This window comes from Falco rusticolus, chromosome 9 (genome assembly GCF_015220075.1).
Source record: "Falco rusticolus isolate bFalRus1 chromosome 9, bFalRus1.pri, whole genome shotgun sequence".
Lineage (NCBI taxonomy): Eukaryota > Metazoa > Chordata > Aves > Falconiformes > Falconidae > Falco > Falco rusticolus.
Window position 1 is genome coordinate 16,964,880 of NC_051195.1, and position 27,272 is coordinate 16,992,151.

At 38.0% G+C, this 27,272-nt stretch overlaps 1 protein-coding gene across 2 annotated transcripts in view; it reads right to left on the minus strand.

The window, feature by feature from the left end:
- LOC119153480 (probable JmjC domain-containing histone demethylation protein 2C) overlaps positions 1 to 27,272 on the minus strand; it is a 113,012-nt gene that overhangs the window by 58,120 nt on the left and 27,620 nt on the right. For both annotated transcript variants that reach the window (XM_037400052.1, XM_037400053.1), the window contains exon 2: positions 852 to 1,016. In XM_037400052.1, coding sequence (XP_037255949.1) covers positions 852 to 1,016 — 165 coding nt within the window. The remainder of the gene's footprint in view (positions 1 to 851; positions 1,017 to 27,272) is intronic.

Genomic DNA, 27,272 nt, shown 5'->3' on the forward strand with positions numbered 1-27,272 from the left:
ACTGAAGTTAGAAATACTAAGCTGAATATCAAATATATCTAAGACTCGCCCTCACTATTTTGACAAATTTGTTGGAGCTCCCTTTCACTTGCTGGTCTGTGAAAAATCTTCCCCTAATCTCTACAAAGCAAAAAAATTCCAACAAAATATGTTCCTGAACTCTCATATTTATTTGGCTCTTCTGAAGACTTTGGTAGCACTACTCATTTCTTTGGAGAAAAAAGAATACATGTTTTTTGCTTATTAGATTATCTCATCAGATCCTTAGTATTCATTAGGTCTACCTGAAGCCACGTCAAAAACGGACATGACCTCCTAGCAGTTCTCGCAGCTTTAATGTTTGGGCATCAATCCAGAAAGAAAAAGAATCATAAGTACCATCTCATAAGCCAGGCATAAAATTATCACTGTTTTATTGATCTTCGCTCAGTTTTCTGATCTTTCTGAACTCTGAATTTTAGATACCTTCTTTGTGGGACTGGAGTGTATCACAAGCTTAAGGGTTTATTTTTTACCTTAGTTTCAATACCCCACAGAGCAGTAAGATAATTTTATGTTTGTACGATGCTATTACTGTGTAAAGTGCCACTAGTTCTATTATGTCACTCAGACTGGTTTTGCAGTGTTCAAAGTTGATTCAAAAAGGAAGACGAGTGCCTGTTATCACATCACTCCCATCCTTTCAACACAAACATGGTTTGTTAGTATTTTCTTATCCTCTTCTTATCCTCCCTCCTGCTCCATGCTCACCACTTTCCACCACTGTTTAAGTAACCTAGGCAGTTTCCTAAGAAGGACAGAATTAAAGAGATTAAAATAGTTTAGTAAATGCTATTGTTCAAGGATCTTACCAATGCAGGCCATTGAATTTGTTTGATCTTTGATCCCTGAGTCTGGCTTGGGTCCTTTCTCTTCGCCCAGACCAGCTGGTACTCCACCAAGAAGGTTGCAAAATCTTCATAAACTTTAACCCATTCTCGCTTTTCCCATTCAAGGTCATCAAATTCCACATATACCTGGAGAAATTTAAGAGAAGGAAAGGGCATACATTATTACATATACACAGCATATGTGCACCTACATACACTTCTGAAAGTGTGTGTTTTAGCATTTAATGCCAGAGTTTCATTCATGTTATTGCTATAGTATTGAAATTATATAATCAGTTCCTGTACCACAGAAATTTTTATGGGCACTGAATTTGTGGTCAAGAGAGGAGGGTTACATTTGCTAAAACATTACTGTTAACATTAGGTATCTTATCTCATAAGCGGGAAGTATAACACTAAGTATTTACTAGTACCATGCAAATAATACATACAGCTATTTACATATCAGTAAATAAGTTTTAAAAAAAATTCTCATTCTCAGTTCAAATACTTGTCCTATAATACAAACCAACCAAATAAAGAGTTGGCGGGAGGGGGGGTGTGTATGTGCAATTTGGAGCAGAGCCAGAAAGGACACCCTGAGTCTGCAGACCCTGCTACTACCAAGCTCAACACGCAGCACCTAGCAGAAGCAGCTGTTTCTTGCTGTTTCTGTCCTGGAATCCCTCTCCTTTGGAGGGGGGGCGGGGAAACCCCCACCTTTTGTTTCCAGCTAAATTATTTTGGAGCCAGTTTGCAATTATTTGATCTTGTGCCATCTCTGTCCTGTAGGTTATACAGTTCTCCTCGACACGTTCACTAAGCTAAATATGCCAAACCTTTTGTCTCCTCTTGTAAAGCGAAGAGGAAACTCTGAGCCAAAAAAGCTATTCGAAAGCTATCTGCATTAGCATACACAAACTCTTCTAAAAGTTTCAAAATGACAGAATCTACTTAAAATTCAAAGAAAAAAATCAATGTAATCAATTGTTTTCTTTTCCAAATTATGAGAAAATTAGTAAGAAAAAAACATCTGGCATAAAAAGTCACTGCTTGTGACACAAACTGCAGCGGAGACGATGCTTTGCCACCCTCCTGAGTTTCAGCTCTCAGCCACACCCAAGGCAACTTCTGAAACTGGAGTTTCTTCCTCTATCTGCTTCTGAGAACTTAAATCACTGTCACAGAAATATTCTTCTTTTAACTTTGGTTAATTTTAGGCCTGCAACATACTTCCTTGTCTAGACTTTGTCTCACACTTTCCAAACCTGTATTACATAGTACTCCTCTCACCTCGTCCTTTTCCCTTCTGTGTACACAACTTCAATCTGCACCAAGCCTCTTCTCACTCCTGTATCATCCCAGTTCCTGCCACACTTTTCCTAACCCATGTTACTCCCATTCTGTTCCTACACACTCCTTTCCTTTTCCCTTCCCCTTCCCTCTTTAAAGCATCGTATAAAGAAGGTAACTTACTGCAGTTACTTTCTTCTATGACAGCCCATTATTGCATTTCCACTTAATACCTGTCCAAATAAAAAGGAAGAAAAGTAATTTCTTCTCCTGTCAAGCTACACTCAAGTCTATTCACTTATTTCACTGTTCCCCCTCCTCAGTACCTCCATGAACTGCTCACTGCTCACTATCGCAGCTATCACTCGCTGCCCACCTGACTCCTTTTCATCCATCCCTCTACCAAATACTGACACCCAACTGCCCCATCATCATGCATGCTCGTTGTCACCAATACCACATTCATGGCCATCTGGTCTTTCCACATCTTACCTCACATCTCATCTTAATACTCATTTTCTTTCTTGCCTGGTCTTAATGACTGGGTCAAGATAAAGCGTGTGCAGGGCAGCTGTCCGCATTAAATACCGTTCCTGCTATCTCCCAAGGGCAGAGCTTTCCCTCTGGACTCATCACCTCAACATCTGGAATTTCTGCTGTTTGCCTGCTGCCACTTCTCAGACTTTTCTAAAACTACCCTGGCTGATCCAGTCATCCCCAATCTCTGCATCACCTTCTTCACCAATGCAACTACTCTTTTACCTTTTCCCTTTGCCCATTTCACTCACTGAAAATATCAGGAAGCTACTGCTAGTCTTCACGGTGGTATTAGAATCAACCCTATAGGAACAGTTTGTATACAAAAATGCCCTCTCACCTCTGTGTTCATTATTAGAGCTATCACCTGTTATTCTAACAAAGCAAGTAGAAAACAGCCGCAAAACCTCAAAACAAAAAATTGTAAATTGACACCTTTCAGTAAAAAGCACTTTTTAATAGCTTAATTTCTATAAATTGCAACTTTATTATGTATTTGAAATTAGAGTAATAATTTCTGAATCGAAACAGTTAGGAGTAAGCATAGTAATGCTTTAAAGCACAGGCAGTAAAGTACATCATATCTTAAATCATCTTAGCAGCAGCATCTTGTATTTGCAGCTACTTTGAACCCTTCTAATGAGACATTTACTTCTGCAATTGATCAAATAACAGACATTAAAGACAACCTCAACTGATAGTGCAGTCCAAAATCATTCTCTAAAGTCACCCTCCTCCTGGCCCCTCCCTCCTCCAAATTCCACTCAATTGTCCTGGACATTTTACTTGGGTAGTCTGTAACAGGGTGTAAGAGGTTAAATACCAGACCTCACAAAGCAGCGAATTTAAAAGTCTAAGAGGGCAAGGGGAATCAAGTGAATAAACATTTTTGAAAAAACGCCGATAAGTCTAAACTGGAGTTAGCAGTTTAGAAACCACCACATTAAAATATACTGTATCTTCTGGACACTAGCCAAAACTTGTGGATAACTGTGATACAATCTAGTGTTTGTGTGCAAGTTTTGCACCCCAAATAAACTGAAATCTGGTGTAACGACAGTGGGAGTTATTGCTGAGCTATCTGCAGATTCTCCTGGCACCATATAATTAGATCTTCAACGGAGCGGTTCCAAGAAAAGTGGAGAATGGAGCATGGCGCAGAGCCAGTCTGCCATTGCCCAGGGCACCATATTCCTCCTCTAGTACAACACACACACAACCTTACTTGGGAGATACTTCTGCCAGCTTCCACAACATTCAGGTTTCCATGCCAAGACTATTAACTATCTGCTGGCTTTTGAAAGTTCATTTTTGAAAGGCAGAAACAACACACACTAAACGCAGAGCCCACTCCTTCATCCATTCTCTTTTTTGCTAGGAAATATTTAAATCAGGAAAACCAATTATTAATTTTTCTAAGCCAACGGTAAAGCCTCTGAAGAACACAGGCTTCCTCTTTCTCTGCACACTGACCTACCGCACAGAGAAGAGCAGCATCCCAAGCAGCACAATTTATGAAAGGGACTAAAAAGGGAAAAGGAGGAGGACAGGAAGCAATCCAGCAACCTACGCCAACAAAATAAGATGTAGAGCCAAAGTTAGACCCCCTAAGGAGTGTAAAGGCTGAAAATATTTAATCTTTCTTGCTTCACTGACAAAACTCTGTACAGCAAGAAACTCTACATTTGCCTCCCTAAGAACAAATGTTGATTTTGAGATTTTTCAGCCAAATTATGCTTCCTTGCCTTGTCAGCTGCACAGCAGTTTGTGTTCCCAGAGTGGCTGAAGTCTTCTCACCACGTATGCATTCACATGCATAAAAAGTAGAAACTCCCACTGGGACGATATTATAGTTGTAACTGGCATTAATGTGCTAATTTTGTAACTCACTACTATTTTCCAACAGGAAGCAGCATAAGCTTTTAGCATCTTTTCCAAGTAAAGCAAGACAGCAAATTAATTTCCAATGGAGTGAGCCAAACAATTGCAACAAAATATTGCCGTTTCAAAGCCAAAACACAACAATCATGGTGAAATTCCCTACATGTAGTGCTGTGATCCAGAGTTTTCCAGTCACTTCTGCTCCAAAGAGATATGCCTGACCAAGCAAGTTCTGAAACCCTTTAAACTGTCATGAAAGCAGTGTTGACTTCCAGTAAATTTGACTTCAAACGCTAAAAAACATAGTTGACGCACCATCCACTTTCTTGAAAACACGTGAGAGGGTGGATTCTGTTTGTAACTCCATGTTATAGTAGTGTGTGCATTGCCCACGGGCTGGTTAGTGCTGAAGACAACTACAGCATTAACAACCCAGAGGCTGACTTCACGTTAGGTTTGCCCTGGCAAGAGCTCCCAAGCAATATAGCTACAAGAATTACTAAAAACTTGTATAATTTTAAGGCAAAGTAATCTCTAGCAACAAGAAAATACAGTGCTGTATAGCATTTATTTACTGAATTTCTAACCTGGTATGCAGAAGTGATCTATACACCTGGTCTGTAATTAACAGAACGCTAAGTTGTGTTTTCAGTCCTAAGGGAGGAGTGTACAGTTTCCCCTTTACCACCAAGAAATTGTTAACAAAACATTTACTTCTAGGGGAAAAAAATAATCAAGAAATCAAGCAATCTTTAAGATGTTTTTAAAAAGGCAAAGAAAACACTTCTACTTTTGTACCACATTGAAAAGTCTTTAATCAACACAAATTTGGCTACTGACTTCAAGGGGAGTCCTAAAACACATCCTACTGGGCTTCACTTGTAACATTTTCAAACTAGAAGAAAGAAACAGAATATTACACCATGTGCAATTATAATGCATATACACTTTATACACCATTTTCATAAGTTAAGAACTCAAAATTCAGGTGCTAACAGTTATACGTGGAATTCTGAAGTCTTAGTTGTACAACTTAAAACACATGCCTAAAACGCTTTTTATGTAATCAAGTATCAGAAACCAGCTGTCATTTTCCAACCTCGTGATGGTCAGATAAATACAAAAATACAAACCTTCTATGTAATTCAGCAGAAATTTAATAGAAAATACAGAAGTGTAAAAAAAAAAAATGTGTCAATGGCAGTAAATTAAATCTTTTACAAGTTGTGTACGTGTGTTTTGTTTTTAAAAGCCATAGTATCACCGTCAGAGGAAAAAAAAAATATTCCTGTTTCATACCTCCAACTTACACATCGTAGCTAAGAGAATCAGAAACTACATTACAAGATGTCAGGACAAAATTCCCCAATTAGCATATTAAAATGCAAGTCCATGTTATTTCTCTCTTCATGTTAACATGCAGGGTTAACTGCAACCTGCAAACTGGGACACATACATTTTATGGGATGTTTAAGAATGGCTTATTCTTGGCCCAGTAAAGAGGTTGCTGGTAGTTTCTTTGTTCTGAGAGAAAAATCTACCTTCAGAAAAGAAAGGAGCCCAGTGAGCAGACAGTGCCTCTCACTGCTGTCCACAGAGGCGGATGGAGGTGCCAAGTCCAGTATCCCAAACTGAACCACCACCAGCAGCAATGCAGGTTTGGAAAGGGCAGGAAGGTTTCCAGGGGCCTGAACCCCACACAACTCCAACCACTTGCACAGCTCTGGTGGGCTTTTTTAGCATTGTATGTAGTTGAAAATTATAACAAAGTACACTAGGCTCCAAGAAACTTCTCCTTCTACTTATGGAGAAGGATGCGACTGCCAAATATCTAACTGGTATAAACTAAAACTAATTGTAAGTACACAGGGAATGGAGCCAGTAAGAGTGTTCTTATAAAACTTAATCTTCCCATCCTGTTCTCAGTATCCTTGCCTTCTCAGGTTTTTAACAGATTGTTTCTTTGATGGAAATGGCATTACCCACCAGTCAAGTCTTTCTAAATATATCTTTACCTAATCAAATGCAATCAAAGCACAATTTACTGTAAAGCAAAACAGCTTAACACAGTAAAATTATTACTATGCTATACAAGTGCTACCCATTTCCACATGGAAAAGCAGTGAAATAGCAAAGACAGCAATAGGGGGTTTTGTTTAATAAAGGGCTTGCAATATTGTTCCATGCTACCAAAATTTCCCCAATCCTCCACAACAGCATTTCAGTCAGTCTGCACTAAAAAAAAAAAAAAAAAAGTCATAAAAGAATCATCATACCCCTTCCTTTCTATGTTGGAATGCTATACATTTGCATTTTACAAGCTGTTAAAGCAAAACAGTACAGAAAAAAAGAGTATTTGAAAATATGTTGGTATTGGCCCATACAGCCTGAAACCGCCCAAAACAGCTGGAATAATGGCAACAGATTGGCATTAAACTATCAAATTCCTTAGGATTAAAAAATGGGGTTTATTGCCTCCATATATTCTTAAAAATAGCCAGCATTTTTATTGCTATTCAGACACATTCATTCCTAAGTACAAAAATTTCACTTGCACTTGTAGACAAGAAAGTATTTACATTTGACAAAGAAATACTAAATGTACTTGTATTTTTTAGCAGGTGTGAGTAGACACTCACAATGCCACAGTACGTCTTTAGAAGACCTGAAAATCTTGATAAAACTAATTTATGTTTATTAATCAGACTTTTACAATTCTTCCACTATTTAAGGAACAGTCTCTGTTGTTTCAGAACTGCCTGGACATCTTTTTTTGTGGAGTGATGGTTCTGGCTCTGTCCAGCAGGAATGGACCACCACTTATTTCCTGTAAACCATGGAAAGACCCTGCATAACAGCATCCAGCTACAACTCCTCTGAAATACAAAGGAACAAGCCCTCCAAAACCACTGCTCTCATTACTGAGGAAAAAATTAAATCTGCAGCCTCAGAATCATCTGCTCAAATTTTACAAAACTATATAGAGGAGCCTGTACCCTTGCTCAAAACACACAGACACACTCAAGCTGAGGCCAACATTGTTCAATACAGTTCATACACAGAACAATAAGGAAGACAACCCTGCTTTCCAAACAGGCTTCTGAATAAACTGGAAGTACACACTTGCTGGAAGACATGTCAAATATAAGCAATGTGCAGAAGAGAACAGGACCAGGTGTAGCAAATACATGCTTCAATAAACATGAATTTTCAAGGTAGCTTCCCTATATCAAACTTTAAAATTAAAATCCTACAAACAAAGAGGCCTTCAAATAAAAATAATTATTTATTTCAAGCAAACAGTTGCCTCAAATTAGATTAGAGGGGAATAAACACAGAAATCATCAACATGTACAGGTTTATTTTCAAGCCTAATTCTGCATTCCCTGAAATGCATGCTTGAACACTGACAATAAAGTGTTCTTTGCAGCAAAAAATTGCAGAGAACAATGGTTGCAAAACAAGAAAAATACCAGTACTATTGCAACAGCCTGCTGCAGTCTGTAGCTTGGATTGCTAAGCAACCAGCACATCATGTAGAGTACAAAGTAAGATTGCAGGGAAGACAGAATTAAAAAAAAGCATCCTACATGGATGCCCCAATACCATCTTTGAGAAATAAAGAAAAACATTTAACACACGTGTCTTGCATCCCTCAGTTTAAAATACTAATTCTAAAGAGAAAACTGAAGGGAGAAAATGTGAACTACACCGAAATGCAAGAGAAAAACCCCATACTTCTTGTATGCAATTTGGAGTTGTAAAGTAGTTTTTCAGAAAAGACTTGTCCCTAAGAAAAAGATAATACACAGGAGTGCCAAATTATTACTTTAAAAGCTATCTAAATCATTTAGGTATTTAAAGTATTTGACATACCTATTTTGCAAATGTTTTTCCAAATTCAGACTTTAACAGCAAAGTAACGTAACGTGCAAACCAGAAATTAAATCATGATTGTACTGGACGTACATAGAAACCAAAGTCATGTAGCCCCATTTTAAAAATGGTTTAGATGCCAAATATACACTGAATTACTCATCCAAAATAAGGAATAAAAGTAACTCACTATTTTAAGATACCATGAACTATTAAATCATAGTAATAACTAGATGAAATACACACAATTACATACAAGCTTCCTTGTCCTTCAGGCTTGGGGAAAAAAAAAAAAGTCTTTCAAATTCTCTTTACCATCACACAACACAGGAAACTTTTCTTACTGCATCTAGATTTGTGTGTTAATTTCTAAAATCAATTGTTAAGAAGCTCATATACTACAGAGAGTCTACATATTCAATTTTAAAATAGAGGGAATTTTGTGCTTGAATCAGACATTTGTGATTTTGGATGGCTAGTTAAAAGCAATTCATATGTGCATATATGCACATTTTAGTGTCACACTAAAAAGACCAACACCTTTCATTTAATAGGGAATCATTGTTGCTGAATCTCAGTTCAAAAAAGATGACCCTGGTTTTAAACTGTATATATCTCGTATTTGAAACTGACTAAAAAAACTGATTAGAGATAAAGCCATTTAAAATAATAGTTATTAACTGTTAAATGTTAATGGCGTTCAGTAAAATTCTACAGTGCAATAACTTGTTAATGAAGATAAAGTTTGTCTAGCAGGTTGTCAGCAGACACAAAGCACTGCAGGAGGCTGAATTAAAGCACGTGGTGAAAGGAACGGGCTACTTCCTAGTTAGAATTCATGATTTTCTATTGTTCCTCACCCCCAAAATCAGAGTTAGCTACAAAGAGAAATCTACCTCTCTTGAGGCAAGAAACTTCACCAATTCACCTGGCTGTAGCCTTAGCTAACAAGGTATGGCTGTAAAGAAGCTCACAGGGGAACAGGACAACTTCAGTCCTCCTGGGACAGTCTGACCACGCAGCTGGAACTTAACGAGATGACCAGGGCCTAAGCAGAGAGCTACTATGATTAAATGAGCTGTTCTGATGTCTCGCTCCAGCTGCATAGCCCAAACCTGAACCATTGCTAGAGGGAACCAAAAGAAGTGCTAAAAGCACAGGACTTTGCCCATTTCTACCAAGAATATTCAGTTAGGGATCTTCACTATGTATAGAGCCAAAACAGTCATCTTTGCAAGGTTCAAAGGACTAAACCCTAGATTAGACCAGAACCTAGAAGTATTTATCAGCATCTATCCAGACCAAGGTTCAATCTGTTTTGTGTATCAGTATGAGAAGTGATGTCCTCCCAAAACCACAGGGCAGAGCCTGAATCAACGCTTGCCCTTTTCAACAGCAAATCTTTCTCTGAGGTCAAACAAAAAAAAGAGACCATGAAAGAAAGGTTTTGAGTTTGAGTTCCGCTTTATATACCTGTACCTTGAAATTCAGACTAGGAAAAAGAGACCAAGTGCCTCTCAGCTGCTGTGTGTGTCTACATTGTTCTGCAGACATGAGGCCAAACAAACCAGAAGTGGGCTCACAATTTCATTTTTATCAGATAAAGCCAGGGATACCAAGAAGGCATCAGCAAAGCTTTAGCATGGTGACAAACAGCACAGGAAGCTGGTCAGCAGATTTGGTTTGTACAGGAGATATTTTCCCAAGGCCTAGCTCATACCAACAGCAGCAATATAATCAGACAACCTCACACAATTCATTGCTGTTCTTTGGTCAGCTTACAGAAGTTAAGGGAGCTATGGAGAAATATTAAGAGTTATCAGAAAACCAAGACAAAAGCTCGTCTGCCAAAAAGAGACAGTATATCATACTTGTTATAAATTATCAACTATAAAAATGGTGATTTTTTTTTAGTTCTGATGACAACTCAATATTTGTTCTTACAATCAAGATTAAGTAACAAACCAAACAACTCTAATCAAGTAGATGAGAAAATAGTAATAATTTCAAACAAAAATATTGAAATGCATCAAGGTAAGAATCCTGACAAGTAAAAGAAATTTAGTGAAATATTTATCTACTTCATTGATCATCCACTTAAAATGTTGGCAGATATTTTCCAGGTGTCTTCTCCTTCTTAAAAGAACTAGAATTCTTGAAATGGGAAGTTAGTATACTGTATCAACTACTTTAAAGCTTTATCTCTTATCAGAGAAGAACATTTTACTGTCTCAATAGTAACCTGCTGTCCTCTTTCCTCCACTTAATGTGCCATCTATAACCACGGTCTGCAAACTGTTTCTCCTAGTCCTGCCTAAATCACCTCTAAGCAATATAACAAAAACAAACAGTTCCTAAGACCTTCCTAGCTAAGATGCAAAGGTATTTCAGCTTTTCCTGCTGTGTTCAATTTTTGTTTTTGGAAACCTGAATCTTTCTCCTTTAGCGCTGTGACTGTATTCAGTGCTATCTTGCAAGCTGAATTACTCTTGTGTTTTAGTCAGACAGCTTCTTGTTACCATTTCAGCCTTTGGGTTTCAATCTCCTCTGCAAGTCATCTTAAAAAAACGCCAAACTATATTTCCTTCACATAGTTGATCTTTGTCTAGACCTTCATACTGGAAAGTAATCACCCATTTAAAAATACACTCTCATATAACCCTTCTGATGTAGCTAAAAGCTTGAAGACACCTGCTAACCAAGGACTCAAACAAAACTTACAGAAGTCTACTCCTTTCCTATGGATTAACCACAGCATTAGAGAAGTAAAATTTGTACTCACAGGCTGAAGCTTCCAAGGATTAAAACTTTTCAGGTGTATATGATGTTCCTTTATTTTTCTGTTTGATACCAAGTTGCCAAGCTAGACTTTACAGAGAACAACTGGGTCATTACACTTCATAGCACACCAGTGCATAAATGTGCACAAACCGGGACCAAGGTTCACCCTAACTTTGAACTGAGGTATCTCCAAGTACTACTAGAAGGTCAGAGGAGATTAAGACCAGGGGTGGTGGCACATGCAAGCAAACAAGACATAAGGAAACATCCTGCCCAAATTAAGCAGCACTTTGGGAGCAGAAGGAGGAACGTAACTACAGCTCCCTGGGTTTTCCAACTGTCTTGACGTACATTCTCAACCTCTTCTTTGCTGTAATGGCACTCAGTCATAGATATCTGAAATTTCTGACCAAGAAAATTACAACTCTATAAACTATAAAGAAATACAGCAGCACTGTATGTAATTTAGGCAATCATCTTTTCCATTTCACAGTCTTAAGGTAATGTTTTACATCAGAATGGAGACTCATTAGTAACGCGCACAAAAAATTTGGTCCCAGCTTAACCAAAAACTTACCTTTTATCAATGTATTTCAAGAGTCTTCTAGTAGCTGACTGTTTGTGTAAAAAAAAAAAAAACCAACACACCAAAACAACAAACTTCAGACATTGATATTTAAGCAGGGTTTCTGCACTCAGCTCGTAACAGTGGGCAAATTGCAATCTCTGTGCTTTAGTATTTATATTCTGGAAGAATATAATCATTTCAACCCAGTATTGCCCGTTTTGACCACAAATTCTTTGGGAACTGAGATTGTATGTTTACATTACACTAACGCAATACAGATCCAATGTCAGTGGGTTTTCAGGTGCAATTGAGGTGTTACGATACAAACCATGCTGGATTACAGACATACAAAGATGACTGGCTCCTCTCAACAACTGCCCACTAGTGTTGCTGCTGCTAAGGCTACAGTACAGGAAGGACTGCTTCAAATAGACAGAATTATTGATGCATAAAAGCTTCAGGAATATAAGGGTGGACAGCACTTAATGTTAAAGAAATTATGCACAATATGTACATGAAAATACTCTCAATATGTTTGTCTACTAGTGTTTTTCAAAAGATAACACTTTTGCTCTCTCACCTAACATTATTTTTTGTCCTGCAACAAAATTTCTCAAGTATGTGAGGAGAGTCATTCAAGCTTTTATAGCCTAAGGATTAACTAATTTATTTCAATACCACAATTGTCCAAACTACAGAGAAGTGTTTATGATTTTTACCTTAACTGCATGATTATTTTTTTGAAGCTTACAGCACATCTTTTTTTTAATTAGAAATCGTCCTAGAAATGTCCCATGTACTGCAACTTAAAATAGCGAAGACAACATGTTATGCATTTTCTGCTCTCCTAATAGTTTCTTGCAAAGATCTTTTTAAAGAAGAACAAAAGATCCACTGATAACACCAACAGAATAATAGATCCAACAGATAACACAATCAAACCCTTACTGCTTAAGCCCAGAAGTAAAGACATAAGAACAAAACACTGGCAGTGAGTATATATCAAAAGCTGACTAATGAACCAAATGAATAACTTTAATTACTGCATTAGCTATGTCTGGGTAATTTACTAGTGAAAAACTCAGACAGACACTCCCTGTAACAACAGCAAGGATAATATTTTATAAATAAGCAGCATTTCAAAGACAATGATAAATTAAAAGTAAGTTTGTTTATGCACAATGATTTTATAGCCAGTAACTTTAAGGGCTGTGCCTGGGATTCAAAAAGTCCTCCCCACAGTTCAAAATGCATGCTGCAGAGAAGAGAATAAAAAAGCATTAATTCAGAACTGCACATAATTTGCTCACCATCTGTGCAAGTTTCTGGAACAAGAAAAAAAATAGGGTTTGCTGTATGTCCAAGGCAACTTTTAATGCTAGAAATGATACATATGATAAACATACCTACTGTATTGACTCTGATGCTTACAGAAGTTACTTAAATCCTTTTTAGAACTGAACGATTAAAAATGTTAAACCTGAAGCACAAATACAAGGACGATACTTTTCACCTCCTCCTTTCTCCCCTTTATTTCCCCACTATCATCTTGTTGATTAAAAATTAAGATACAGTGTTACACATCCAGTGATTCAACCATTGCCACATACCAAAAATGCAGAACAACTTCCCCCAAACTTTTAGCACTCGTTCTGCATTTGTAAGTTTATTTTCTGAGGAGCTCCTTGTGATTCTGATGTTCACTTAAACTTAAATTTCTTTAAAGATTCTAATTAAATCTATCAACATAAGCAAGTTTTTTGTAACACACTTCACCTACTTCAAGTATTCTGAATGAGGAAACATCTTCAAAACAAACAAAAACCCCACGAACTGCAACAGATTGTGCACCTACTGTTACAGTTATACAGAATATAGACAAGACTTCCAGAAAAAAATTCAAGTAACTACATAGGACCTTTATGACCTCCAGAGGTAACTCAAGCAAACACAGCCTTCCCCGAGCCAAATTGCACTTGACAATTTTATTGTACTATGATAAATCAATACAAGAGAAGATCTAGCATACTCACATCACAGTCATTCCCATTCCCCTTGGGAATAAGCAATAAAATTTCTGTTCCCTTTAAGGGACACAAATGTTCCCTTCAGGAAAATGAACACAGTGTAAGAAGGTATTTTTAACTGAAGGAGTCACCAGCTGCAGAAGTCTTAGTGGTATAAGATAACTGAAGTATTCATTGATAATGATAAAGTGAATCTGTTTTCAAAACTTATCAGGGAATGACAACTAAGGTTTTTACCTTGGTTTACCAAATGCTTTCTGCTTCACTGTATCAACTACTTAAAATCTGGATGTTATTTCTTACAATCAGTCTCATTTCCTTGTAAATTGTATGTATAATATACCTTGTGTTACAGTAAACTTACTGTGAATGAGAAAGGAACAGTTCTTACTCATGAAACCTCATTTAACATCCAAGACACAAAAAAAGGCGAGACAATGTTCATCTACTGTCAACTAACATTAATACTGTCATAAATTAAAAAAGAATGTGCAATAAATACTTTTGGAAGTAATGTTCATTTTTGGCTTTCTCACAGCTATAGATACATTTATTTCACTGTGATATAAATACCTCACCAATCACAATCTATTAATAACATTAAGCACAGCCCAGGCCTCCATCACGTAACTGCAATATACTTTGAATAGAGACTAGTTCTCAACGTTGCAGACATATACATGTACCAGTACTTTTATTCAGTGTATGTAAGTGTATGTAAGGCCAAGGTGCCTTACTCCCAAGTCACTACATGGAAAAAAAGAGGGAGGATGGAAAGGCACAGCTAAAACCCATTCTTACATTGCTCTCTTAGGATGGGAAGGAGAAGGTCACTGACAAACCAGACAGAAACAAACACTGAACCCACTCTGGGAATCAGTAAGAGTTGCTGCCGTCTCCCAGTACCTCACATATAGATCAAGAGACAAAGGCTGAATAAACAGGATTCAGAAGTAACATTAAGTGCACTACACACAGGCAAGGAGAGCTTTTCCAGTTTTGCTCATAAGAAGGGATCAGAATATTGCATATCTCAAAAAAAAAACTTAATATGATTTGTTACATAGATTATTAGATACCAAAAGGAGCTGCCAAACAATTTTGGCACAAATTCATGGGTATCACAAAAATAAAGAAACATACCTGACAAGTTCCACAGCACTGGAAAAATGAACTGTTCTTGAGTACTGAAAGCAAAGGGCAAAGATTTCTAGGCTTTCTAATGTGTGTGGCTTCTCTTACCATCACATCCCTTCCTTTCCAACCTTGATTTAAAAAAAAAAACATATATTCACAAAAGAGAAAAGAGACTCTGCCCAGCAGTCCACAAAGGCAGGACTGGTTGTTCAGTTAAGACTACTCCTTGCTTTTAGTACAGGCAGGTTTCTTCACATGTTTCTGCACCCAAGATGTTAATTAAAAAAAAAATATATATATATATATATATATAAAAGGAAATTCCTACCCACCCAAAAAAGTGCACAAGTATGCAAGATATCTAATGCCATGACAAGATCAATCCTTTTGCAATTATTTTATTTTTAAATTTAAACCCAGAAATAGGCAACTCAGTCGTATTTTTTCCATATTAAGCTTCTAATCCTTTAAGTAATTTTTCTTCCCACATGCAACATACTGAAAGACAATTGTAGAGCTCTGAGGAAAGCCAGCACCTGCAGGAAAGGGTTTAATCTGGCAACTGCTGGTGTTGTTGAGTTATCACATAAATCTCTTATTAAGTCCCACCCCTTTCCTGTAGTTCCAACCGTTGGAGTTTGAGAAAACAGACCTCGTTTCATGCTAAACTCCCACCACTGAGCAGCTGAATCTCCTACATTACTTAGGATACTGTTCGTGAGAGCAGACTTCACATGGAGTCATGCAACATCCTGTTCCAAGCCAAATGCTCCAGATGGGATATGTTTCACTGCTGCCTCCCCCTCTCCAGCCCATTTAAGCTTGTTCTTTTTTCTTTGAAAGCATTTATCCCAAACTGATGCTATAACAGCATGCTAAAACTGATCTTTTAAGAAAAAAGCAGACAAATCACAACTCACTTAAAATCTAAATGTCTTTACTATAATAAAAAGACCCCACACCACTTGAATTATCAAAATATTTGTGTTAGCTAACCAATCTGCAAAAACTACATAGTAAAAAAATAAATGACCCGACACAGCTCTACACTGCAGGAAAACCTGCCTTGTTTCAGAAAGCTTACTAATTATTTAAAAGCTTAACATTGTCACGCACATTACTAATCTAATGAAAGTTCTCATCGACATAACAAGGAAAAAACTGTCTAGTCTGCTGATCACACTGAATGCTGGCAATTTCTCAAACATCTGCTAAAGGTCAGATTTCCACTGCATGGAACCAATCAATGAAGCTACACAACACTCCCAGCGCCATTGGAAGTGCCAAACAAAGACCACTGTTTTACATAAGCAAAGAAACTCAAGCCTGAAATCTTCCAAAACACTACCAGCAAAGTCTTCACTCCCGTCACCACGTAGTACTCATCTACCTGACAATGGCTGTTAAGATTTATTCTAGTTTTGCTTTTTATAGCTGAAACAGTTACTTAATGCTAACCCATTTTTCCGCATTGTTGAATAGTGTGCAGCTGATACCACATACAGAGAAACATCTCAAAAACCATGGACATATATTTAAACAAAAGGGGGTTTTATTTAAGTGTTAATCATCATAAAAACAGAGTTTCAGAAAACTGAATATTCACACATTTGGTGCCTTTGTTTCAACTCAGTGACTTCAATCCCTGCATCCCGTCCCCCCACTGCCTCCCCTTGAGTTCTTAAAAAAAACAAACAAACAAAAAAAAAAAAAAACCACCACCAAAAAAAAACCCCCCACAGATCTTGGAGTTAAAAAAATAGGCTGAAATTATAAAAATTCTGCCCTGAAATCCTTACTACGCAACCTCAGAAATATAATCCCAATATCCTCACAGATCAGGAAATCGTTGGCTCCTGCTAAAAACAACATGCTCTATATTTCAACAGCTTATCACATGCCATAAAACCCAGTGCTTTAGCATGAGCCTATACAGAAGGAATAAATGATCGATTCCGATGCTGCTGAAAAGCTGAGCTTGTTTCATTTTTACAGATAAAATATTATTTTATATATGGATAATCTGGTATTGATTTACAAGAAAAGCCTTTTGCACACAGGACACAAAGGCCAGGAACAAAGCAATCTCATGGAATTTGGGGACTTCATTTCAATTACGTGCCACAGTGATCTTCAAACTACAATTTTAGGCTTGTTTTATAAATTTTTGTTGTTGTTAAAGAAAATCCATTTTCACTTCATAGCCAACACGGGTAAAAGAAGGCAAGCAAAAGTTAGTAGATATTATAATAAATACAGCAGAATTCCTCTCCAGCATTCCTTCCAACTCAACAGCTAATACAGCAGTGGCGTGGTCATGGGTCAATCCTAAATGAAAGCAACATCCAATCAAAAAAAAAAAATATATACAGTTACTAGGTAATCATGTTGCCACACAGTCAACAGCCTTGTGCTGCAGCCCGTGCTGTGCAATGCTACAGTCCTAGCCCCACGGCGCTCACGGCTTTGCTCCTGACCCCCAGTCCTCCTTGCCACAGCTGGGACTGAGCTACCAAATGGCCTCCAAACTCCAGTGCCCGAGATGAACCACACTCCCTCGCAGAGAGGGATCACTTCCCTTGGCAAAGCAGAGCAGCACTACCACACCAGGAATCAGTACTATCCGTGGGTCAGAGAAGGTACGTGTGAAAGGAGAGCACTGCACAGCAGTCTCACGCCACAGGGCATAAGAGAAGGGACCAGCACACCCCCAGCGAGACCAGGCTCACTAGAAAGCCATGTTTCATGACACAACAGCAAAACAAAAGCAGACTGCTGCTACAAATACCTACAAAAAGTTTTAATGGCTTGATAAAACATGGTATTATCTGCAACACAAATTGAAGTTATAAAATCAAAAATTTTTTAAAAGTCTCTCAAAGAAAAGACTCTTCAATTATTTTTTTTATTTTATGAAAGCTGAACAGCAATAAGACTACGGGACCTTTCAAGGAGACAGTTATTTCTCCATTCCAGTTTCACTTAATTTTTAATGCCTTTAGCTTCTTTGAGCAGCTTTTTTTCATTATTTGTTTCTTGCCTCATCTAGCTGCCAGTGTTTGGGCGGGTGCCAGTTTTGTGGGACACTTCAGGGTATGCAGTTATGTCACATTTAAAAAAACAGAAGGCAGCCCCAGAAAGGCCCATCCGTCTCCTAATTTTCAGTCATTCAACCATCTCCCCATTCAAGATAAGCCAAGAAAATGAGCAAACATCTGTATGAGATGCTTCAGGGAAGAGTGCAACAAACAATAAAAGTTTCTATCACACTCTATATTTCTTCCAGCAGGTCTGTACAACTTGCCATTACAAAAGGTTTTTTTCAAAGTATATTCAGAAGCAGCATATTGCCCATAAGGGACGAAGCGTACACATATGCTTCAATGGCAATTCAGTATAAGGACCATAGATCAATAATATCCTATAACTGTGACAGCTTGCAGAATTTGGGTGCTTTTATATGCAAACACTACCAATTGCATTATCGTATTTGAGTACAGTTTTCATTTAAACAAATATACTCAAGAAGCAGCCTGGCCGGATGGCAATATAGAATATGTATATAAGCCCAAATTACTTGTATTAGTTCCCATCTACACATACACATGTGGGAAAGCATTGGCCTAGCATTCCTACTACTTACTTTTCTATAGAAGGGAGGACAAAGGCATGCTCAGTACTGAAATGGAACTGTATTATCAACAGTCTGCAGAATTTACTTTTGGAAAAGATACCAAACAGGGTTAGTTTTTCCAGCTTTCCAGCACATGCAGATCCACCTCTATCTTAGAGAGGTTTTAAGCCATTAGTGCCAGTTTCCAGAGGTTTTGTGATGACATAATATTAACACCACAAAGCAGTAAGTTAAGATAGCAAGTGCCTGTAATACCTGACAAAAGTAAACTGCACATGCAGACTCTACCTACACTACCTTTACTATTTGGTGTACATCTTGGAGGTTAGCCAAGAAATGAGGAACAGAGACATTAGAAGTGAGCTAGAAGATCTGCAAAGACCAGGCCAACTGCCAAAGCATTTACTTAGAATTCCATGTTACCGTGGCTACAACAGCTTAAACCCAGCTCAAATACATCTGCTCAGCACTGCAGTGCGCATCCAGAGACTTGTCAGCTCGCTCTGCTTCGCTCTCTGACATGGGCCACTCATGTTGCTTTTAGGGAATCTACTGAGAAGCCAATTGTCACAGTCATCAGTAACAACCCTCAGTAACACACCCGAGTCACAATGTCACCTTGTACCAGTGAGTGAACTGTACTGGAGAAGTCAGAAATTTACTCATTAAGCAGAGGCAAGAGGGGAAAAAAGCTGCCTAAATGCTGCTTCCAGAAGAGCTGTACAGTGAATAACTAACCCAAGAAAAGCACAAGTAGGTCACCATTACATAGACACTAGCCTAGCTTCAAATAGCTGGGAAGAAGTTCAGTACTTAAACCTAAGATTTAAAGCTTCTAGTAATGCATAACTATAGTCATCTCCTACAGGATTACAGCACTTACTCATTCTGTACAGAATGGATAATTTTTTTTAAAGAATTCTCAAAAGTTCACTAGTTCAAAGGATGTAAAATATCCTTTAAATACGCGCTACCAAAATCGCTCCCCAAATCATCTGCATGCATGTATATTTAAGATTAATATCTTACAGTTTATTTAGTGAAATGAAGAGGCTATGAGAAGAAGTTTAGATTTAGCAGCAATTTTCTCCTATGGCTCTTCAGAGAATGAAGAATAATGTTCTCCAGAGAGCCTCTCAAAACAATTGCCCTTTTTCCACAACAGCTGCCATTTACTTACACTCTCAGAAGGACGGATGCCATTGGCTGCCTCTCAGCAAAGAGTAACTGTTACCTCGCTTTCATCCTTTCTCAAAGTCATCATCTACATCCCTACAGACACCAAGCCACTTTCTCCCCTGGGGGCCACTGGCTTCATTCCCAGTAGCGAAAACAGAAGGCAAGTAGTGGCCATCTTTGTTCAGGCAGTTGTGGCTTCAATCAGACTGAAAAATGAGAAGTTGCAGGCACAATGGAGGGAAACATGCCTTTAGGATCCTTTCCCTAAAAATTAATCTGAGTCCTAAACATCCTCAAACCTGCTGCATCTGAATTAGCCAACAAGACAGGTTCACAGGAGGAGGAAATATACACGTATTTGAAGCATGAAAAAAAGGAAATGAGAAAATTCAGGAGTTCACAAAACATGATGAGTGAAAAGAAACTGCAGGTCCTGCTGCCCTGAGTCAGTGAGGGGAAGCAGCTGTAAATCTGTCTAAACCGGCTCTGCATTCTCTAGTTGTTTTGTAGCTCCAGAATGCATAAAACCGCTACCACATGCCAGTCAATCTGACCTTCCAAATTGTTAATTGTCCACTTTATTTAACATAGATTCACTCTTTAGGGATTTTCTTTTGTATGAACTGGGTAAGAACACTGCCTATATGAAGTGTGAAAGATGGGTCAAGCCAAAGAAACTACTAGAAGAGAACTACATAAAAGCTGAGTCAAGTCACTAATTTTGAATCACAGGAAACATGTTACTGGGGGAAGACTGAGAGAAGAGGGTGGGCGCACAGGGAAAACACACACACAGACAGCCCAACACAGACTTCCAAAACAACCTTTATAAGTTTAAAATATGCTATTAATTATGCTTATCATAATGATAATGCTTATCAGGTAAGTGCAGGCTTTAACAACAGACATGGCCAATTCCATTTTCCTTGAATTTTTCTGCTAAAATTGCTTTGCAATAGCCTGTTTAAAATACTGTGCTGAAGTTTATAGTTTTACTACTCCAGTTGTTTAGGTTATGATTACATTCTTCCCCCACCCTAAATCCAAAATTACTCATCAAATTCTCCACCTCAACTTAATAGTCCTTAAGATTTTGCTGCAATCCATTAAAACTACAAAGTGTGGCAGGTAGGATTATTCAGCTGAGTTGACAGCATTACCATTTCCTAACACTTTACTGCTTCATTTTGCAGCCTTTATCTTTAATTACATTTTGCACTGGAATAACAAAGAACACAAACCAATATGAAATTACATAAATGATACTCAACTAGAGCTTATTGAGATGCCTTCAGGTTTTCTGCACTCTAGTTTCATAGCTTCATCAACATTTTAGGAAGCATGCTTGCTAGCCAGCTAATTTGATGAGTTTTCATTCTTTAAATATTCTTGCACGTCACATGCGCAAGACTCCCTCCCCTCCCCACTTCCAAGGGTGTGAATACTCAAGTTAAAAGTTTACCTGAAGTATTAAAAGTTAGAAAGCATAATTACACTCTAATCCATGAGCATGAAAGTAGTCAGGTTTCTAGTTAAACTGTCAGCCAAGGCAGCAGTCTGTGAAGTTAATCAAGCATGCCACATAATGTAACAATTAGACCAATTTACTCCTCCAGAAGATAAAAAAAGCAGAATGGGAAAGACAAAAATAAGAAACCATGTATGTGCCTGAACTACAAAGGCAAATCACAAGAAAGTCCGCATTGCATGTCCAACAGCCAGGCAGAATCCAGGAAGCAGAAATGTGTGTATGTACTGTTAATGCCAACAGGTACAGCCAAAACTGCCATCAGACACACAGTGCAGTGCCTCTTATTTCACTGGAGTTAAAACAGGATTAGTGTTACATCTTCTGCTTATGCAGATCAGGAAATTAAATTATCACTTGGTATGGTTCACACAGTACAAAGATTGTAATCTTACAACAGATACACAAATGCAATAAACCCACAGAACACGAGGAAAAAGTTTTACTATGCTCAAGCTTGCAAATACCACATCTCATCACTGCCCTGGCATCCCTATCTGACCAATAATTCACAGACCCTGCAGGGCAAATTAATAATACCTCATGCAGGTGACAACCTACCAGCATCTGAGAGGTTAAACACAGCTGACATACACTGTACCCACTGCTAGAGTGTAACTGAAGAACATTAATATCTTTAAGACATTTCTTGAAAGAGTATCATTGTTATACTCATTATACCCAATTATATTCACAACCTACTAGTGACTAACTCTATCTACCCCTTGCAATCCAATGGCTGAAGTACTTACCACTACCCAGCCTAGATTCTCACAGACTAATACAACAAACTTCTGGGTGGCAACAGCTACTTCTACAGCTACATAGGTTCTTCAATTATTTCATCAGCAGAAAATGAAGGGAAGACACTCAAATAGCCCCAGTATAGCCTATTCTTTTTTCTTTTAATATAAAAGTTTTCTTGATCACTGTTTGTGGTGGTTTGGCCCTGGTTGAATGCCAGGTGCCCACCAAAGCCACTCTATATCACTCCTCTCCCTCAACCAGACACGGCAGAGAAAATATAACAAAAGGCTCATGGGTCAAGGCAAGGACAGGGATATCACTCGGGAATCACTCGGGTTATCACACACACACACCCGTTCTTAATACGCTATCACAGAGGCTATATCATCATTGCAAACTAGCTCAGCCTTGGCCAGCAGCTGACATTAGCTCCACGGGGGAAAGTTCCGGCATCTTCTCATAGAAACCACCTCTGCAGCCCCTCCACTACCAAAACCTTGCCATGCAAACCCAATACACTGTTCATCCCATATCTATGAAGTATCTCACCACTCAGTGTTGTGACAACTCCCTTATTCTAAAAGTACAAGCATATTCAGGATTGCTTGATAGACAGGCAAGAGTATTGCAATTTCCAAACCTGACAAGTTTTTATTCTTTATTCACTTTATTCTCACCTCCCAGAACTAGCACCTTTCCATATTTTATTAAATACTCAGGCAGCATTCAATTATTTCTCAGAGTAGCATCACATAAACCTACAAACTGTAATCATCGACTTCCTATTTAATTCATCTATCAGCTAGCCTATCAGTACAATTTCACATAAGAAATGAGCTGAGACAAAACAGCATCATATGGTCAGCTAAATCTGAATGTGTAGAGGGGAAAAAAGCAATGAAGAAACAAGTCCCAAGAATTAGTACTTCAAGGCTTTTTCTAGGGAGCTTTACTCTGATGTTTCAAAGTCTACCTCCCAAAATTCTTAGCATTCCAAAACTTAAAAGAAACAAAGGCATGGATGCAAATACTAAGGTATACAACAGGCAACAATGAATTCTGCCTTGGCGGGTTTGCCTGGCTTGGGTTTGTGTACAGCTCAAGCCCAACAAGCAGTACAGACATAATCCATTAGTCTTTACTCTTACAGAATTCTAATGAAATATTTGAATTTTCCTTCCAAGTGCACGAGAAAGCATCAGAGATCTAACAAAACCAATACTCTATATAGGGAGAACTGTGCTCATTTAATAATTGTTTAGTCTCCTGTTCCAGTTTGTGCTGCTATAACTTGAAAGGTGATTTAGTCATCATCTGACAGTTAAGACTTCACGGAAGGTGAACAGATTTCAGTTCTGATTTGTAATTACATATCTTGAAGTCTCTCATGATATTTCAGCAGTAAAATCTGAGTTTCTATGACATTTTCACATCAGTAGATAGAAAAAATCTGTGGCGGTGCAATTTTGAACCACGTTACCTGGCTGCAGGTATTAAAAAAAAAATAATTCTCAATCACATTCTCCACATCACATACATAAACTGCTTGGGAGATTAGATCTTGCTTCACTGTTTATAATGATTAACAATGGCTTATATAGGACACACCATCAACACTGCTATTTCCTTATTTCTATTTTTTTTTTAGAACTAAGATTTTTCCCAGAAGCAGAACACAAGTGTGTGGTTTCTTATGTTCCCAAATATACTCTCACTATGAATTCCCTATGGAGCTGCAAAATTTCCTCCCATAACACGCTCCAACCTCTTACTATGCCCCGAATTTCCTTCCCCCTCACCCTGCAAACTTACCTCCACAACACTATCCTTTACTAGCTTTACTCAGCCTGGACTCCTGGGGATATGATTGCACACACTGCAGCTCATGCACATCCACGACTCTGCACAACTGGTTTGTGACAAATTAAATCATCACCTGCTGAGCTCCCTGTGCTTTGTATGCAAAGTGTTCATTTGGACTCCTATCTTACCTTTGGACTACCTACTTACCCAAACAGTTTTCATTGAATTCTCTATGAAAAAAGTTGTCTTTAGTTATCATAGTTTCACGTAGCCTGTATTTCACTGAAAATGGTCAAGATGTTCAAATATCAGTGATGACAGACAAAAGAATGGAAGTGCTCAAGCTTCCCCACCACTGCTCCAATTTTCTTTGCACCTGTCCTAACACCAGGCTGGGGGAGGAGGGAAAAAAAAAAGAAAAAAACCCCAACAACAACAAAAAAAAATCCCACACCAAACAACCAACAACAAAAACACCCACAAACTTAAAATAAACACAAGACAACACACTGCTGGAGAGCTTTGCCCTTGAAGGACGCGGGGAGATGTGCCCACCAGTAGTCCTCCAAAACTGCCAGTAAGAAAAGTTGTTAAGAGGTGGAGAAGGGGCAGAGAAAGCGAGTCTAAATGCCAAAGAGGAAATTCTTATTCAGCAAGACAGATGCGCACAGCAAACAAGGCTCTTCAAGTACATATGGGGTTTTTTCCTTCCAATGAAGTCCAGAAACTTCCCCAATTTTCTAGTTTAATCATGGAGAGATGAGACAGTTGTTATTAAAGTTAATGAACTTCAAGCAGCAACACCAGACTAAGCACTTTTAGGCATCCCGTATCTACTACACTAAGCAGTCTTTACTTCAAACCATGCCACTAAAAATTGAAATACAAATAGAAATGGATGAAGTGAAAAAACTCAGAATAATAGACCTAAATCATCTCCTTTACTCTATAAGCGTTTTGCAGGACAGTATATCTACTATCTAGTAACTGCCTCACACCTATATTAGTATTTATAGAGCAGGAAAGATCAAAGTTTCTCTGCATTCTTGACAAACTCTCAACCAGACACAAAATACTACCAGAGACCAGACCATTAAAATTCTGTTTCTGCCAACCAAAACGGGAAAAACGTATGGACACGGTTCATATAATTGATCATTAGGGAGGATGCCTAAACAGCAATAACACAAGAAAATATATAGGAAAAACAGATTCAGAAGCACCTGGGTGGGCAATTGTAACTTGGCAGGAGAGGCACAAACTCACTTGAAATACTCTTTGAGAAACAACTGAACACCATTAGAACATCAAAATGTGTAACAAGGTATACATATAAGCAGTATTTAAAGTATCTTCCCCAGTCTCTTACAGGATCCTCTAACCAAAAGAACTCAAGCATGACCTTTCAAGTGGGCAAAAGGGCTTGTCAACCAACAGCAACGGTGATGCTGCTAAGAATGTCAGCAATACATCAATGCTAGGACAGCAGGTTGACATCAGCTGGGGGTGAGCCACAATCAACAGTCCCTGTGTGCTGCACCATCACTGATGTGGTGATAGAGGGATCCAGGCATTTTCAAAGCAATCAGTCAGTTGTTCTGACATACTGCCAAGAAAAAATATGCAGCACAATTAAAGTAATGATTTAAACTTTCTCAGGGAAAAAAAAAAAAAAAACCACCAATAAAACTTGAACTTCTACAGCTACAGTGTCTTTTAGAAAAAAAGGACATCTTGTAGCAGCTAAAACACATTGCCTCTTGTCAAAAAGATCAAACAGCTAGCTGCTACCAGGTCACCTCACACATACACACACAGAGAGAGAAAACAAGCCACTTACTTCCCGTTTCAGACACAGCAGCCTAAAACATTCTGAAATGAGTTACAGTGTTGTCTGAGAAGCCAGAAACTCGGGAAGCAAGGAAAAACTGCAAGCCTGGAAACAGCCTGGCAAGTTTCCTTCTAAAAGACTAGCGGTTCTTTACTGAGGAATACCATACCTGCCCAGCAATACTAGATCCAAAAATACTGCAGTAGCTTGTTGATTTATCTGTGCAGAGAGATATTTTCATACATCTGGCAAGTCAGGACTCGCAAAATAATTTAGCCCTTTTGTGAGACTGCCAAAATGGCAAGAGCCAGGCATCAGATTTCTTCCAACAATTAAGTGGGTCAGACAGAAACTACCGATCAACTTTCTCCCAGAGAACAAAAATATCCGTAATAGCAATAGGAATTTATAGAATGGAATTTATTATTATGTGAAGCTAATATTTTGAAGTTAGATCATCACTACATTAATCCACAAACTACCTTGAGAGCTGAAAGCAAAATCTACAAAGAGAGTCTCCTCATACTTTTATTTTCCTGCAGCTAGGAATCGACACAGGCATGCAATAGCAGTTAACAGGAACAAAACATATGCCTACATGACAAGGAAAATATCTATGAATTCTTCTTTTAAGTGGAAAGAATGAAACATGTTTCAGAAAGCCCATGCCAGAAGACAGAGTAAGCAAGCAATAAACACACATAGGTTTTGTCTATGAAATCAAGAATCATTTTAAATCAGCGAAACAAGTTCTATATATAGTTAACAAGTTATATATTTATATATAAAATATATAGTTCTATATATATTAATAGTGCTTAATAACACTATACCTGAATGACATATTTCTGTAAAGCTGTATATCCAAATCCAACTGGAAGGAACCGGATGATACAAACTTCATCAAAAAAGGACTCAAAAAACGGCAACACTATTTTATTCTGAAAATGCCTGCTAGCATTGAGAAGGTAGGAAAAAGGGGATCTAGAAGTAGACAACAACAAAAACAACTGCAGTTTAAGGTTCATTTGGGTTTTTAGTTCCCTACCGATATAAATTTGTGAATATTTGCTATATGAACTTGTAAACAGAATGGTCTATCACATCTACTAAATAACCTCCAAGGACCAGACCATATTTCCTTGTTAAAGTGAGCTTAAGTTTCTCACATAACAAACTTAAAACAAGCAATACAATTATTTTACTGAAGAATATCAATTGCAAGGGCCTCCTTCAGTTACACTTTTATTGAATTCACATTCTAGGATTATATTTTTAAAAAATCACAAGAAAGCATAACAACTATTCTGCAGTTCCAGTGAATCTATTAAAATACCAAAATAATCATTTGTATCTGCTTTGCCTCTGCCAAAAATATTTACACCACAGTAATTACTTCAAAGTTATGCCAAGTAGTAACTACAATACAGGTTATTTTATAGATATGGATCCTACTCATAATGCATGTACACATTCAACGTTAAGTTCAGGAAATTCTCTTCAGCAGCCTCTGTCAGGGGTCACACAAGTACTCTCCCTGCTCTCACACTCCCAGGCTCATCCACATACGGGTCAAGGCAA